This window comes from Passer domesticus, chromosome 5 (assembly GCF_036417665.1).
Source record: "Passer domesticus isolate bPasDom1 chromosome 5, bPasDom1.hap1, whole genome shotgun sequence".
Taxonomy (NCBI): Eukaryota; Metazoa; Chordata; class Aves; order Passeriformes; family Passeridae; genus Passer; species Passer domesticus.
In genome coordinates, this window is record NC_087478.1 from 51145940 (window position 1) to 51161679 (window position 15740).

At 42.9% G+C, this 15740-nt stretch overlaps 2 protein-coding genes across 8 annotated transcripts in view; one reads left to right on the forward strand and one right to left on the reverse strand.

Moving 5' to 3' along the window:
• Window positions 1-6467, forward strand: part of SYN3 (synapsin III) — a 200937-nt gene extending 194470 nt beyond the window's left edge. For all 7 annotated transcript variants that reach the window (XM_064420396.1, XM_064420399.1, XM_064420393.1 and 4 more), the window contains one exon: window positions 434-6467. In XM_064420396.1, the coding sequence (XP_064276466.1) occupies window positions 434-566 (133 nt within the window). In that variant the 3' untranslated portion in view covers window positions 567-6467. The remainder of the gene's footprint in view (window positions 1-433) is intronic.
• On the reverse strand, window positions 6159-15640 carry FBXO7 (F-box protein 7). Its single transcript, XM_064420404.1, has 9 exons — window positions 15376-15640; window positions 13437-13719; window positions 12235-12462; window positions 10773-10914; window positions 10228-10311; window positions 9058-9150; window positions 7935-8111; window positions 7252-7289; window positions 6159-6895 (listed from the first exon to the last, which is right to left on the reverse strand). Exons 1-9 carry the CDS (start codon window positions 15495-15497, stop codon window positions 6491-6493), a joined length of 1572 nt encoding a protein of 523 aa, XP_064276474.1. The 5' UTR covers window positions 15498-15640; the 3' UTR covers window positions 6159-6490.
• Window positions 15641-15740: the final 100 nt, after the last annotated feature.

Below are 15740 nucleotides of genomic sequence, written 5' to 3' on the forward strand. Positions count from 1 at the left end.
GCAGGAAACAGCACACATTGCAGGGGATTTGCATACCAATTTACCCAGCCTCTGGGGCTCTCACAGCTGAAAGGCCAAGACCATCATTTCTGATAAGGCTGATGAAAGACAGGTGACCTCTAATATTAATCTCTTCTTCTGTATTAGTAGTGAAATTACTTCAGGGTTTCTCATACCAGCCTCACCAAATGGCAACTGCATACTTCTAGTCAGATGTTTTCATCAACACTTATCAGTTAGGACTGAGCCATTTGCCCATGCATCATTCTGTGCCACCTCCCCCATTCTTGGATGTCTTAGCACATGGATATTTTCCATGCAAACCTATCCTTTTATCCTAGCATTTGTCTGTGTGATGAAACACAAAGCATGAGTAACCAGCTTTGAATTCCCACCTTCTCCTGCTGAGAGTTCACTCTGTTTTCCCTTTCAGCAAATCACAATCCCTGACAAACAGCTTCAGCATATCTGAGTCATCTCAGCGAGGAAATGCCACTGAAGATGAAGCAAAAGCTGAGACCATCCGCAACCTGAGGAAATCATTTGCTAGCCTGTTTTCTGATTAACAGTCCTGCAGCTGGATCTGTGCTTTTGTCAGCCCTCACTCTACATTATGTCATACCTGATGTCATCCTGGAATACACTCAGTGAATCCAGCGATTTACAACTAACACCTGGGTAAAGGGAATTTAGAGAACTATAGTTGTTTTAATACAAAGAAAATATTCAAATAATGATCTGAAAAGTGACTGTATATGTGTCACTATTTCATTGGGTTTTGTGCATAATCAGAATCATATCTGTTCAAATGACTGAGTTGTAAAGCAAATTTTACTCTTGCTAACCCCTGTGGAGTCAACACAGTTATGACAGTGCAAACTAGGTTTTATTTTAATTTGTACATAGTCAATACAATTGTTAACTTCCAATTACTGAATTCTTGTTAAGATCAAGCTTAAAAAAAATTAGGCTTCTTTCAGAAGCACACATGCAATGGCAGAGTCAAGAATAAGTATCCATTAACTGACAAAGTGAGCATGCTTAAGCATCCAGTGAACTGTGGAATTTCATGACAGCAACTTCATAAAAGGTCACTTTTCAGACAAAACTACGTTCAAGATAAATACAGTACCAGGCATCAGTAAGCACCAAAGATCACACAAGCAGGTCAGCCAGATGGTCTGCTGCTTTATTCCAGATCATTCTGCTCATAGCAGATAAAACATCTCTGTTTCATGCCTTGAATTTATGTCCCCTGCGCGTGATTGCCAAGGTCTGAGAGAAAAATGTCATGTTCTAACCCTGTAGCCTTAGTTCAAAAATAACCTAAGAAATGGGTCTTCCACACAAAAAACTTCTTCCCCTGCCCCTGAAAAACACCAGAGTTCACACTCACAGTTCACACAAATTCCAGACAAAACCCAGCTAAACTCCAAGCACTTTGGTGACTTGGTCACATCTGGCTGTGTATGTCCCTCAGGAACATGCTTAATTAATAGCAGATCTGATGAAGTGCACATAGTTGTGTGCTGAGTGTTCCATAATACTGAATGGACAGAGAGATGGAGTGAAATCCTGTCTCCTGCCTTGAATTCCCACTGACTTTGCTGGGGTGAATGAAAAATGAATGCAAGGTGACAAACTTGCAACAGAACCGGAAAATTATATTTCACAAATATGACCTGGGTCCTTCCTAAGACACCGAGCCACAGGAGGGCATGTATGGGATTGTCCCAAGCAGTAACAATCAGTATTAGTTTCCCTGACCACTCCCAAGAATTATTTTTCCAGAGAAGACAGAGATGGATCTTTGCTGATGTGCTTTTCCTCTAATTCTGCAACACTGAAAGAAGCCGTGCACATATGCTAGAACTGGGACATGACAAACCCACACAAGTTATGTTCATGATTGAAAAAACTCATTCTAGGTAAATGCATGTATTTATAGCTATTTATACCAGCTGAAATCCTACCCCTTGCACCCTGGGAGGTGTGTTCCAAACAGACCTGTTTGGAACACACCTAATGCAGGTGCCAGTCCTCATCCCACCTCCTCGACAAGCAGCTTTGAGGCCAGACTTGGCTTTGTGCTTCCCTTGGCAACTTCACCGTGATGATACTTAGGAATGCCCACAGATGTCAGTAAGTCAAAAAAATATTTGAACCAATGGCCCAGATCGTTGCTGTCACTTAAACAAGGAGATCCCCAAAGCAGCAAAAGCAACAGCTGCATTAGCCATCTTGGATCTTATGATTCACTAGTGGGAATACAGCCAAACAAGGAAATCCTTCCTGCATAGCACCTGTAATGAACATCTAAATCCAATGAAGTCATCTGGACCTTGTATGACCTACTGCTGAGCAGGCCTTTGCACATATAATGGCAAGCAACAGCACAGCTTTTCCAGATTGGAAGTCCCTCAAGAGACTCATCTGGATCCATGATTTATACCTCAAGTTGGGTATTACAGAACTACCTTATTCTCTGATAGTTTGTCTTCTGTTTTGTTTTGTTTTCCTCAGCTCTGTGCTGTCCTTCAGGATTTGATAAGCAGTTTACCACATAGCATCATAAATATATGTCATCATGTGAGAAAAAAAAAAGTCCCTGCTGTTTTGTCTCCAGAAGCAATAAAAGAGTGAGAAATGGCCTTGAGCAAGCAGTGTCCCACTGGCAAGAAAAGCAGATTTACAGGCTTCACTATAGGAAGAGGATTTCCTTCTGCAGCACTTCCCTCAGCATGGTTTATGCCTTTCCCTTCTGAATGGTCACCAGAGATGCAGAGACAGAAAAGAAAGTTTACTGCAAGAATCCTCAATTTGTTTATCCCTTGAAACTCCATGATTCCCTCAACAATAGAATATATATTAAAAAGGAATGGTGACTAGTACAACATGGCCCCGTAAATCGACAGCAGTTCAGCTGGGTCATTTGCTGAGGCTGCATTTGAACACAGCAGGGCTGTCCTCTGACAGACCACAGGAACAGGACTGCACTGTCAGCCTTCATACCCAGTAGTGACTCAATCTCTTCATTTGCCTACAGCGCCCAGCTGTCACCTTTCAAGGGACAAACAAACAGAATTGCATCTCACCACCTAGCTTTAAGTTGCAACATCAAGTACAAACAACAGGCACTCTCAGCTTAATTTAGTTAGTCCATAGTTCCTGAAAAAGCACCTTCAGTTCTATTCACAGAAGTGCTTTAAAACACTGAGTTGATTTCTAAAGTTAGAATGATGAAAATCTGTTGTGTCCTGTAACTGTCCCAACAGTACACTTCCCATCTACAGCTATGATGCTCACATACTAGATGTGGCTAGCTGGAGATTCACAAATGCATCATGCCATCTTCAAGTTATCACCCTTGGTGCTGGCTTTCTACTCCAAAATCCCTACCCTCTACAAAAAGAGAAGAGGGAATACAAGGAGTATTATTCTTTTATATGAATGGGAAACAAAGGCACATCCACGAGGCACTTAAGTACCTAAATATAACAGCAGGGGCAGTAAGAAAACAACAGAAAAACTGGCAAAGAGAAGCTACATTTAAATCACAAGGCACACAAGTGCCACAGAGTACCTTGGGATCTTTCTCACATAGATGTTAACACTGAGCACCTGGTCAATGCTTCTTTTGTCCTATTTGCTTTAAGTTTCTTCACGTGGAAGCCAGGAACCATGAGTGGGTTTGTGTGTTTGGGTCCAGCCCAAGAAGTAGCTGGGACACAGCTGCAATGCCCAACCATACCCACCACCTGGAAAATTAGTTTACATTTTGCTGTTTAGCTACAAACTGAAGAACACCTTGACTTGCTTGTCACAGCTAGGTGTGGTATTTAAGAGGAATGGAACACACATTCCCAGGCAAGCTACGGCCCAGCAGAACAGCAGTCCTGCTTACAAAATACCACTTGTAAATGCAGTGGTATTTTACAGTCTTCCACTAATCACAAGCAGGTACCTAAGACCTTACAACTTGTGTATGGCTCAGCTGCTTCATCTGGTTGCCCTGAAGTTTCATGATTAAGCTAAAATACATAGAAAAGCCAAGGATAATAGTTCCTTATTTCTAAGTGACTCAGTAGCAACCTTTACAGTGCTAAATACTGATGAATAGTACAGGTAAGGAATGCTCATCTTAAGGCATTTAATCTTTTGTGATTTCTCTTTTATCATTTGCAACAGCAATGATACACACAACTTAGGAGCTGGCAAATGAAAAAAGCAAGCAGCTAGTTTTCAAGTATTTCCTCTGTTTTGTCTTCTAATTTTATACTCTTGGTCCTGAGATACTCACTTTATACTTTATACCCTGTTTTATGAATAACAGGAACTCCTCTTTAAGGAACTTTACAGTTCCAGCTAAGTCAGGTTTCTTATTTTTTTGGTTCATAACACCTTTACTACAATGTGAGGGACAACAAAAAAAGGGAAGGAATATCTTCAGGTCACTTAGTGGTGTATGTGTAAAAGGGCCGAGTTCATTATTTCAAAAACAAACATTTCAATGACAAAATCCAGGATAAACTGAACCTCTGGCATCAGCCTGGCAGAAGTATGACTTCATGGTTTTCTTCATGGCAAAGAGGGCCCAATTCCAGAGCAGCACACGGGCTTGCCAGCAGGGCAAACCATGACTCTCATCAAGGCATTGGCAATGTGAGCACCAATGGCACCACAAAATTAACTTCACACGCATTATGTGATCACTGTTCCCAGAAACAGCTTGGAAAAAAAGGAAAAAGGTAAGTTACAAATTATTTTATTAGTTAAAGCTCTGTAACCTTATCTGAGTATTATTTATGGATTGCTGAAGTACTGCTGAAGCACCAGAAGGACAAAATGGTGCAAGGCCAATACAGTGTAGATTTACCTTTTCCTTTTTATAGTCAGTGGAATATAAAGAATTGCTGCAAACTCTAAGAGATCTGACTGTACATTTCTCTGGCGAAAATGCTTTTGGAACAAAGCAATTCAACCACCGAAGGAAAAAATTAAAAGCTAAGGCTATTCTTGGTAGGGAATAAAAACTATCTCTGAAAAGGAAGAAAGAAGCAATACAACTTTTGACAGCAAAATAAAGTATTATATTTTACTTGCACTGGCAAAACTCCCTGACCTTACTAATGTCAGCTAATTTTATACAAAACAAGAAGATGAACCACTGAAATCTCACCTGAAAAAGCACATAAGAATTACTGATTAAATAGCATGTATTTAACAGGAAATGTCATTCCATTCCCACAGCTGGAATTTCAAAAAAGTTTTAGAAAATAATATCAGTTCTCACAACAGTCATTAGTACCATTCACATTTATAGAAACACTGAGATCAATTATCTTAAAAAATACATAAGAAATTAAAAGTTCTAGCAAAGTTCAGTCATTCCAGTCTTCCTTTAACTGAGCTCCAGCATCAGTTTGCACGTCTCATCAGGAAACTTTAACAGTGGTCTTGTTAGCTGCTCATTAGTTAGTAAGACAACACTTGAAAGGTGCTCATAACATGCTATGACACATTTCTTTTTGGCAAGGTATCACCTGATACTTCAGTAATGGAACTAAGTGGAATTTACTGAAGTCAGAATTCATTCTGCTTCTCATGTTGTTGTGATCCCATTCCCACTGTAACCAGGTCAGCCTTTAAGTATGTCAGATAGGGAGAACAGATGCATTTTCGCACCGCTTTCAGTTCAAACACAGTAAATGCAGTCACATACTACAGATCCTTATTTGTAAAGTGAAGGACAAAGTCAAAAGTTTTGCTGCTGATTCTTTGTAAAGTTGCTCTGCTTCTGCTTAGACTTCTGAGTTGCACTGTGGCATGACTTTACTCAATTGTTTGTAAAATGAATTAATCTGTGTTCTAATATTTCCATTGTAAAGAAATGGAAAGAAAATCCCTTTGCTGTATTCTTTGTGCATTAAGTAACAATATAAAAACGCTTTTTACCTAATAAAATATTAAAGGAAAAAGGAAACAACATCTTTAAAAATTTCCATGAACACATATCCACCACAACAGCGGCAGTATCCTGTTCTATATGGTAACTTTTTTGCTACTAAAGATTATTAATTAGCTGGGTAGATTTTAAACAAAACTTTTCATCCTGGCAATGCAGTAAAACTCTTCAAATAAGACAGACAAGTAGAGGGTTTGTATTTAAAGTGCTCTTTATCTGATGCAGTAAGGATTTGGCTGTTATTCTGGTCTCTAAGTAGCACTTCACAGACGATTAAGGGCAAGGAGGGGGGCAGCAGAACAAACTGCTCTAAGTTGTAGCTCTTTGAGGAACAGACCTTAAGTGCCAGGTGACACAGCACTACCAGAGCACAAAACAAACCCAGCCTCTGCGGTTGGGACATCACCATGCACACATGTTCTTGACACAATCTGAAGGCAGATGTTAGTGCCTGGAATTTGCAATCCCCTACAGTTAGAAAGCAAGCTCAGCGACTACAGAACTCCCTGCAGGAAAAAGCAGCGATCAAATGAATGCACGGCGAATGTCCATGGGGCGGCCCCGGCTGGGTCGAGGTGGAAACCTCTCACTGGGACCAGCTCGTCCTGGAAGCGTAGGGTTTGCTCCAGGCAGGGAGCCAATGGGGTCAAAATGTGGTCTGAATGGAGGAAATTGACCTGGTGCCTCTCCCTGGCCAGGAATGAGTGAGTTAATTGGGTCTCCAACATATGGAAGTGTTGGTCTCTCATCATATTCTCCCCCAATGATCATTGGGGGATAGATTGGATTTGATGGGAATGGGTTGGATGGAAAGGGATTAAGATAGAATGGGTTGGGATGAAAGGGGATTGGATGAGGTATAGGGGGTAGAAGCATCATGTGCCTCCATCTCAGGGCTTCCCTCTTCTGTTTCAACTTTTTCTTGTATAGCTGCAAACAGGAAAAAAAAAAACAAAATTTATAGCTCTCCAAGTGTTCCAGCTTCAGAAACTGCCCTCAGTTTTACAGCACTACTCAAAAAAGTGCTCCTCACCAGTCTGAAAACTCAGAGCAGCAATTCCCCTGCCCACCAAAGACCAGGCACAGCACCCTTGGAAGATCTCTAACCCCCATGGAGCACACACCACATAACTTGTTGATGTTCCTTTCCGCTAGTCTGACCAACATGCATACACAGAACACCACACTTTTAAGCTAGACTTTAACTCAAGGTTACTGGCTCCCAAAGTCTATACTTAATTCTCAAACTAAGATCTCAGAGAGATTATATAAAAAAAGCCACCTACTTCTTTCCAGTCTGTGTCACGAGGCCTTGCAATAGGATCTACAAAGAGAAGCAAAGCATTAAGAAAAGCAACAGATACAGTGGCACAAGATGCAGTTTGTCAAAGAATAATCAAGATACGAAAAACACTTTTGGTCAATACATCTTTTTCTAAAGATAATGTAGCTTTAAAAATACAAAGCTCCAGGTCCATTTGATAGGTAATCTACTTTCACACCCAGTCCATGTTATTAAAAAGATAAATCCCAGAAACATTGTCTCTACCTTTGCCTTCTGACAGCACTTCCCTTAATTACCTTTGTTTCTTAACTCTCTTGTGAGAAATTGAAGCAGGAATATATCTTCCCTCCACTTCCTAATATCTGCAGTAGCCAATACACCAAGGTAGCAAAGGAAACAGATGAAAACAAGGAAAGCCTGCACCACACAATGGGATGAACCATGTAGAGCATCAGTAACAGCTCAGAAGATTGCCAACCATCTTCCTTGGCAAAAAACTCTGCATCCACCTGAATCACACCTGACCAATTGTACTGATTAGTATCACAAACAACTGCATTTACAATTGCTACAGTATTTCAATATCCTCATTGGTTGCCTGAGGAGTCTCTTATCAAAACCTGTCAGAACTAAGCCCTCTGTTAACATGAGAATGTAATTAGAAAAAGATGTGCCTAACATTACCTCGGAAATCCCGCAGATACATAAACCTCCAGAGAAGCTGGTCGTTGGAAGCTGTGTAGAGATCACGGCAAACAGCGGAGAGAGAGATGAGGGAACGGACATCCAGAAGTCTGAAAATCCGAAGCTTGAGCTCAAGTGGAAGGACTACTAACCCAAACACATCTGGCAAGTTCAAAGCTACAGAAAGGAGAAAGAAAGTTCAGAAAAAATACAGTAAACTCAATATCACCTAGGTAGTGCTTCTATCTCCAAAGACCCTAAAAAAAAGAAAGAACATTATAATCTTTCCCTTACATCCTCTCTCTTTGATGCCTGAGTTACATCACTTTCCTGAGCAACTACTGATGTGATGTGACTCCTTGCAAAACAGATGTCTCGCAAGTCTAAGTACAATTAAGAGGTGCACAAAATAGGGCAAATGACACTTTATACTGAGCACTACACCTAAGAAACATTCCACACCAAATTATGCTCATAGGCTACAGAGCTAGGAAATAAGTAAAGGAGAAAAAAGACTTGCCCAATTTCATGACCCTGCAAAAAACACAAATATAGAGCACATGCTTCACATAAAATCTTCATGCACTGAAGACTAGAGGGAATTCCACTGTCTCCAGAATACAAAGCCGAGACCTTTTATGGCAGTAAGTATGCAGAGAAAGCCTGGCTTCCTACTGCTACACAAACACCAGCCTGGGTCACTTCCTACTAGTCTTTCCAAGCCTCAATGACCAGTTCCTAACAAGATAATTCCTGAGGTCAGACTTCCAAACATGATGCTAAATGAATTTTTTTGTTTTGACAAAGAAATAGATCAAAACCACTGAACTACTGCTACAGAATTATTGTAGTATGATTTCCTCATCATTATGCATGGAAAACAGCCACTCTGAAGTGAGACCAGAGCAATCAAACATTAAAACCAGAATTATATTAACATTTTCTGAGTTACAAAGGTTAATAGGATTTCTTTAGCATGTATATTCTACTTTATGCTTACTGTTTATATGTCTATCACTGAACAGCAGTTTCTAACACTCTTCCTTCAAGGCTTTAGATTGACTCCCTTCCTTCCATCCTCAAAAATTAAGTACCATCTTTAATTGTAAATATTTTCTCTCACCTTGTCGGGCAGCAGCCAGGAGAGAGTAAACCAGCTGGTCTTTAAAGAGACGGGACAATTTCTGAAGGTCTTTGTAAACACCTGCAACCTTCTCTATCAAAGAAGAGAGGGAAAAAGCTTAACTTCAAGAGGCTATAATGCAACAATTATATAAGAATTACAGTTTTCTTATTAGCACAACTTTAATCTGCTTGTTATCTTGATAGGAGCAGTTTTGCAGCTAGTGTGCAATTATACTGCAACAAGTCAGTCACTGAAAAACTAGAAACCATGACTGAGCGAAGCTTTCCCTTCAGCCTTAGAAGACACAGCTAAGGGAAAGACTCGAGTTCTCTAGAAACAAACTGACTTCTCAAGCTGTCAGAGCTTCCTTTGTCAGATTTCAAGGCTCCTGCCTAACACAGATCTATGTTCTAAGAGCCTGCAACCTTCTTTTCTCTGACAAAAGTATTCTTCCATTCCGTTCTCTGAAGAAAGAGGAGCAAGAAGACTTTAGTGTTATACTGGGCACATTTCAGCACTCAGTTCTTCTACAACCCTTCAACTGGACTTGTATATTGAGGGCTACACAGAATATAGGAAACTGAGTCAGCGTGGACTGCCAGTAAAGCAACTCATATCCTCCAGAGAATATAAGGATGGTCAGGTCTGTGCTCAGAAGGATCTCCATGGATCTGCCCTTCTCTCCTCCCTCAACTTAGTTTTTACTCTAATTTTGGCACTCTGAAGAAATTTATGTGGTCAGCACATGTTTTCTGACAAAAAGAATTTAACAACTACAGTACCACAACAAGAGTGTAGGTACCACCAGCCTCTGAACCCCTGGGCTGCCAGGGATATCACACAGCACTGCTGTCCCAGAGATTCACACATATACCTAGGACCTCGTAAATAAGCATATGGGCCAAAGGATAAACTGAGCTTTGCAAGGTTCTTTCCTTACACTGTTAATCCAAGAAATACAATTTGTTCTAACAACAAAGCGTGAGTAAATGGCTACACTCTGAAATCCTTTTACCATGAAGTTATGACTAACCTAAATGGTAACAACACTTTTATTCTTTTTGGCTATTCTGTACTTATTTGGTACTCTACTAAAGCATATTCTTCCCCACTGTGTCCCTTCTTTACTTTTAAGTTTACTACTATGAGATCATAGCTCAGGCATACCTGGGTCCTGAAAGCAAACAAAGGATGATGGCAATAGTTGGATTCTCTTAATACTTCTAATCTCTTCGTTGATTTTTAATGTTGCTACAAATAGAAGAAAGACAGACATTTCAAAATTTAAAACACAGAGAGACAACAAAGACCACTTCATACTTAAGTAATACATAGTCTGGAAGTTTTAAGTCTTGCAAAAAACATAAAATAAGCAGAAACATTGTAGCTGAAGCAAATCTACTTCCTTCATGTCTGGCAATGTGTACCAAAGTGCCTATGAAATGAGACAACAAACACATTTCTTCAATATTACAATGAAAAGGCCAGCTGAAACTCCTAAGGATTAATCTCTTACAACAAGAGGGAAAAAACAGTCAACACAGAGACTGGAAAAGAGTATTCAGCATCAGGAAGTGGCATCTTCTGCAACTCAGCAACCCAAGTAGTAAAAGTGCAGTTCAAAACACACAAAAGCACACATAAGTTTTCTCTTCCTAAACAATGGTGATACTTAGGAATGTGCGTCCAGGATGAAGACTTGACTGACTTACCATTAATAGCAATAAGATCTCCCAGAGGCACACAAGTCAAACCAGCAGAACCTTCTCCACAAAGGGGATGTGTGTACTGTAGCTTATAAACACCATTCCCTCTCCATTTCTCTGGCATGGAGACTGCCTTGGCTTCTATCCCCTACAAATGTTAAGGGATAACAAACACACTGTCATACTTTTGCAAAGTAACAACACTGAGGGGTGAGAAAAGGATCAGAAGTTAGGAAATTGCAGAATGATGTTTGCAATTCAACTCTTAGATCAGTTCTAATGACACAGTGATTATGAATATGTATGATTATTCACATTTTCCCCAAAACAGCAAATCTAAGTGAAGTTCAGTAATTTTGGTCCTGATAGGAACAGACATTGAGTGAGCACTCATACCTCTTTCTTTGAGACACAATTCATTCTGTCATCCATTCCAGGATTCTGACAACTCCTGCACATAATTAATTTGCTGCTCAAAAAAAAAACCTGTTGCACCTTTTCTGTGAACTTACAGTATTTGACAGGGCTTTAAGAATGATAGTTTGAAGTTAATTAGAAAACCTGACTCTCCTAACAGGTTTGCTTTCAATTTCAGTATGAAACAGCTCAGATGGATTATCAGAGTGGGATACAATATAACCACAAGGACAAGTAGGTTCCTTCTTTCCTCCGAAATCTGCACAGCATTCATCTGCCCTACCTCCAAGCCTGCTCATTGCCATAAACTTTATTCCCTGTGGCAAACGTATTCTTTACACACTATTTCAAATTATGGTGATGCAATGAACTTAGCAGATGTATTAAATTGGTATTGGTCAACCAGACACCCACATGTGCTTAGTCAGCCTCACTGCAAGGAAAAAGATGAGAATTTAAACACCTTACTCAGACCAAATCTTCTTCTTCATGTTCAGCTATGTATTAGTAAACACAAAATGCAAATGTAAGGGGGAAAAGTGAATCCATACATTGCACAGATGTACTGCTATAGGTGCTTGAATATGATACCTCTACAGATTAGTAAAACCAAAGCCAAACTTGACAATAAGTTGAATATGGAGTTAGACACTTTTTTGGCAGACCTAGACCCATTAAGCACCACTTGACAGGATGTCCTTGAGATGACACTGACACTTAAAGCAGTATTTTGGGGAAGAGCTATGATCTAAGCACATAGATGCTTTTCACATGCTCTATAGTAAAAGGCAGAAGCAGGAGGTTCAGCTGGGTCCCAGTGAGGCTGAGGACCAACAGAAACACAGGGACAGGCCTCTTCATTTACACTTAAAAGTTGCTCCAGTCTTCAGCCTGAAAACTTTCTGGGAATTTTGAGAAGCTGATCCTTCAGCAGCCCCTACAGCCAACTGACATATAGAAAGGCAGAAGCAGATCCTCAGATGCAGCTTGTATATTCCACAGCTTCCCCACCCTGACCCTGAAACTTCTGTTTGGTGCTGCACCTACCTACCTGAGGAACATAGCCTGTCTCCATCATGAGAAGATGAACCAGAACGATCAAGGCATCAGTGGCACTGGTACACTCAGCAGACAGGTAGAGCATCTCTAAGGAATGGGGTGTTTCACCATCAGCAGCCTCGCTGCACAGCATGGGTTCGGAGGGATAGGAACCTGCACCTTCTTCCAGGTCAGCATCTTCTGGAACTAATCCAGAAGGAAATTCTAGGCTGGATCCTGCCTTCAGGGGAAAGCAAAGCATATATTTGTTCAGAATATTACACCTCTATATACATCAACATTATACAGCTGCTTATTCCAGCCTGATTCCCCATACAAGTTGTATGGATACCTCCATTTTCTAGCATTCCAGATGGAGACTGGGATTATATATATATATTTGTGGTTTTTAATCTTTATAATGCAAACCCTTCATGAAAAGGTCTGTCATTTTGTTGCATATACTAACTGAAGGCAAAGTGGTCATAATATATGAAACCATCAGAATTTTTGCAACATACACAGAAATAATTTAATCACTACTGTATCACCATTTATTTGAATTTAGCCAATATGCATGGAAAGTAACCAAAATGGCAACTTGGGCTGCCAACAAACACAACAGGCCTAAACAGAAGAGGAGGAAAAAAAAAATCAATCAATGGAGTGCACCTGCTGCCACTTGAGGAGGACTGTGGCTTCATTGTAGCTACCTTTCTTCTAATCATGGCATATTATTAATTAACTGACAAAACTACACACACAGACACACTATTAAAAAAAAAAAAACCATAGAATGAAAACTGTAAGCAAATTTACCTAAGGTAAGGGTCAGGAAAGGGGGAAAAGATAAGAGCCTGTCTTCGACACTGTCTGTTGCATCTGCCCCAATCTAAAATCGGTTCCTCAAGAAGACAGCACTGAGGCAGCCAAGAAAGTAAGTACTTAAGTACATGTAAGTACTGAAAGCAAGTTCCTTAAGTACACGTTCCAGCAAATACTGCTGTAAACCTGAAACACTTTTGTTTACTTCTGTGCCACAGTAATACACAATGAACAGAGACAAATTTCCATTCAAACAACTGAGCATGTATCGGACAAGTACAAGGAGCCAAATATTCCCAAGAAATTCACTCCTATATAGTACAGCAACTGACACAACAGGACACCTTCGTTTTTGCCTTGTGCTGTACAGGAAAATTCCCATGTACTTACCCTCTCATCACTCTCTTGAAATTCCACCCGAGCCTTCTCATTGTTAGGCTGCTCATTCTGCCCTTCTCTTGGACTGCTGTTGGGGGTCAAGGTGGATGGCTCATGACCATTCTGAAGCAGGGCAGGAGTAGCAGGAGGAGGAGGTAGGCTGGGTTGTCCATGTGGCTCTTCTAGTAACAGGCATATCAAATCACCAGAAACAATCCCATATGAAGCTAAGGTCTTCTGATCCTCTGTGAGAGCATCTTTTCTGTTCAATGTTATTGAAAACGTGGTATCAGAACTGCAAAATAATTTAAAAAAAAACAGTAAGGAAACATGGTCGGCTGCACCTGGATAGCCACACACTGGACATGGCAATTGGTGCTATGATTTAGGTGGCCTCGTGGTGACCGGTCAAAGAGGGGACTTGATGATCTTGTCCAACCCCAATGATTCTATGATTCTAAAATTGGAAATGCACACTGCATATTACAATAGTATTGTGCCACGGGGCTGAATCCATTATTAATTACCCATATGTTAAAGAAATAGTGAGGGGGAAAAAAGATTATATGAAATTATTTCTCCCATGTTTCTTGCCATGTACATTTTTAAGTTGCTGCAGCTGCTTGGTAAATAAAATTTCCTTTACAGAAATTGGTCATAAAATAGTCGTGAAGGAAAGCAAATAAGTGTCCTTCAAAACAGAAGATATCACAGCTAGGAGAACAAGACCTAAATAAACTACTGCCTCAGATTACTTAAAAATAAATAGTGTTGAAGACTCAACCAACTTGCTTTCTCACCAAGCTAAACATTAATTTCAATGATCAGCAGGTGTCCTATAGAATGCTAGCTGCAAATGAGCAAATATAAGAATGAGCTGCAAAATAAGACACTTCAGGCCAAAAAATCCCAGAAATGAAAGTGGCTATTAGGGAAGCAGCTATAAAATGCACCCACTGCGGCAAGACAAGCAGTAACTTCAGGGTCCCCCTGCCCACGCTGCTGTGTGAATCACCAGTGAAACACCGGCACGCCGGACCCAATTCAAGGTTTGTGACACAAACCCTCCAGCCAGCACCAGAAAACGCTCCCCTTTTACAGGCGATTCATTTTCCTACGCGGGATGCCGTGAGTTCTTCACAGATAAAATATTTGTGAAACTTCACCCGAGATTCTCCAGGAAGCCTCAGAGAAAGTGTAAAACCGAGACCCTGCAGCATTTTGTAACTTCAGCGCCGGCCAGAAATCTCAGTCAGAGACTGAGGTTTCGCTGCAACCCGCACTTCGCAGCTGAGCGCTCCCCAAGCTGTGTTTGCCCGCTGCGCAGCGCCCCGCCGGCAGCAGCCGGCTACAGCGGCCGAGCCGGGCGTTCTCAATGCCCGGCGTGCTCGGGGTACAGCGGCTCTCAATGCCCGGTGCGCTCGGGGTACAGCGGCCCGCAGTGCCCGGTGTACAGCGGCCCGCAGTGCCCGGCGTGCTCGGGGTACAGCGGCCCGCAGTGCCCGGCGCGCTCGGGGTACAGCGGCTCTCAGTGCCCGGTGTGCTCGGGGTACAGCGGCTCTCAGTGCCCGGCGTGCTCGGGGTACAGCGGCTCTCAATGCCCGGCGCGCTCGGGGTACAGCGGCTCTCAATGCCCGGCGTGCTCCGGGTACAGCGGCTCTCAATGCCCGGTGTGCTCGGGGTACAGCGGCCCGCAGTGCCCGGTGTACAGCGGCTCGCAGTGCCCGGTGTACAGCGGCCCGCAGTGCCCGGTGCGCTCCGGGCGGTGCCGCCGCCGCAGCGCCGCGCCCGCCCCGCAGGGGGCAGCACCGCGCCCGGGCCCCGGGGCAGATCCCTCCCCCCGCACCGCATGGTACGGCCCCGCCGGCCCAGGCCGCGCACGGGCGGCATCGCCTCCCCCCCCCCCCCCCCCCCCCCGGCACCCCTCGCGATGGTTCGCTCCGCTCGCTACCTGTACCCCCAGGCGGGCAGCAGGGCCAGGCGCAGCTGCGCGCGCAGCTCCCCCAGCGTTGGCTCCGCCCCCTGCACCTCCAGGGCCGCCGTTCGCTTCTGCAGCCGTACGCGGAGCTTCATGGCGGCGGCGGCGGCGGGACGGAGGGGTCTCCGCACCCACCTCACGCCCCGAGCGGCCCCCGCCGGGCAGCGGCGGCGGGGAAGGTGGCGACGGGGCGCGGGCGCAAGGGCTGCCGGGCCGGGCCGTTGTTTTGGTTGTCGCGGAACCGCCTCAGCCCGGCCCCGGCCCCGCCTCCGGGGCTCGCGGCACGCCCCCGATCGCTGTCTCTGCGCGCCGCGCGGCGGCCCGGTCGCGATCGATGA